This window comes from Cariama cristata, unplaced genomic scaffold, assembly GCF_000690535.1.
Source record: "Cariama cristata isolate BGI_N322 unplaced genomic scaffold, ASM69053v1 scaffold21371, whole genome shotgun sequence".
In the NCBI taxonomy this organism is placed as follows: Eukaryota; Metazoa; Chordata; class Aves; order Cariamiformes; family Cariamidae; genus Cariama; species Cariama cristata.
In genome coordinates this window covers 136,777-138,409 of record NW_009601377.1, presented here as the reverse complement: position 1 = coordinate 138,409, position 1,633 = coordinate 136,777, and the positions used below count along the sequence as shown (strand labels likewise).

Below are 1,633 nucleotides of genomic sequence, written 5' to 3'. Positions count from 1 at the left end.
TCTTTTGAGCCTTAACACATTAAAGTGAATGAATCCTTGTTACCTCCATTAGGGAGATTAGCTATTTAGGTGATTATGGGTTTCCTGCTGTTCTAAAACTACTGAATGGCAATTTAGGTGCTCCTGATTTTGATTTGCATATTGAGAGAGTGAAGATCCTATTGAGGTGAAGTACAAAAACTAGGTATTTATTGTTTATCAGGAAATGTTTAAATCACAGCAGGTTTCCCCTTAGAAAATCTGAGATAAATGTAGATCTGAATGTTTCTTGTTATTGTTTGAACACAGGACTCTATGTTGACTGTGGCATTAACCAGATTGGAAATTAAAAATTACTTTACATTTTTCTTGGTGTTCTTTTCCTTTTCCTGACTTCAGTATTGTTCATGTAAGTAGTTTTGGACACAAAAATGTGCCCTTTTGTGGGTTGTTCTTTCAGCTTTTTACCTGCAAATTCTCACGATACCATGAATGTGGTATGATCAAACATAAGAAAGCAATCGTTGCTTAGTGGAAAGGTTGGACTAAGTGAACCGTGGCAAGCTCAGTGGTTTTCTCAGCAGTGGGGTGACCAGCTCCATTGCACTCCCTTCATGAAACCTCTTTATTAACGGCCCGTATATTGCGCTCCTCAAATAAGCAGCCATTTTGTTAATGAAAAAAAAAATCTCTTTTTTTCTGCTATTTTTATCCTTCCCCTACTCAGATCAGTCTCAGAACAATCCTTAACACAGTACTAGGTTTAATGTGACTTTTTTCTTTTCTTTTGCAGGCTCTGAGCAGCAGTCTATACAAGAGTGCATCACCTTATGGCTCTCTTAATAACATTGTGGATGGGTTAAGCTCCCTCACTGAGCATTTCTCTGACCTATCCCTTTCTTCAGAAGCCAGAAAACCCAGCAAGAGACCACCTCCTAACTACCTGTGCCACCTATGCTTTAACAAGGGACACTACATCAAAGACTGCCCACAGGTAAGGAATTTATACAATATTCTGGAAAAATTTTCACCATTCCTTGATTCAGTAACACAGAGTTTGACTGAAAAACTTCTTTAGAGTGAGTAGCACTGGAAAAAATATCTTGACAAAGTGCCAAGCTAGCCATGTGTTCTTTTAATCTATTCTTTATCACAATGCCAATGGAAAAAATACGCAATTTCATTTGCCTAATAAACATTACAAAAGATATTAATCTAGGCACAAGAATAGGTAGATTTTGGAAACTTTAAAAATGGCTACCATGTAATTTTCTGTCATAGAGATTGTGTAAAATATGTTTTCAAGCAGCACACTGTATAGTCAGTTTGGCAAAGGCACTTAAAAATATAACAAGTTACATATGCTAAAGGAGAAGAAATTGTTACACTGGATGAGAACTTTGAATCAGTGTTGCAGTAACACAAGCTTCAAGTATTTCTGGTACAAAATGTCTTTCGTCTCATAGAAGAGGTTTGCTATGCTTGGCAAGATGCGGTGATCTTGGACTCCTAGAACTTTTTTGTAGTGGCAAAGCTGGCAATATTTATTCCCTTAGAAAAGAGATATAAACTAGTGTGCACTAAAACCACTCACCAATCTGCAAGTTTTTTTTCTGAGACTCCAAGCGACGGTGTGCAAGGTTTCTCCATCCTC

The 1,633-nt window shown here is 37.2% G+C and overlaps 1 protein-coding gene across 1 annotated transcript in view; it reads left to right on the top strand.

The window, feature by feature from the left end:
• Nucleotides 1-467: 467 nt before the first annotated feature.
• The window catches only part of ZCCHC24 (zinc finger, CCHC domain containing 24), a 95,474-nt gene continuing 94,308 nt past the window's right edge, over nucleotides 468-1,633 (top strand). The window contains exons 1-2 of the mRNA XM_009710434.1: nucleotides 468-476; nucleotides 773-973. Coding sequence (XP_009708736.1) covers nucleotides 468-476; nucleotides 773-973 — 210 coding nt within the window. The remainder of the gene's footprint in view (nucleotides 477-772; nucleotides 974-1,633) is intronic.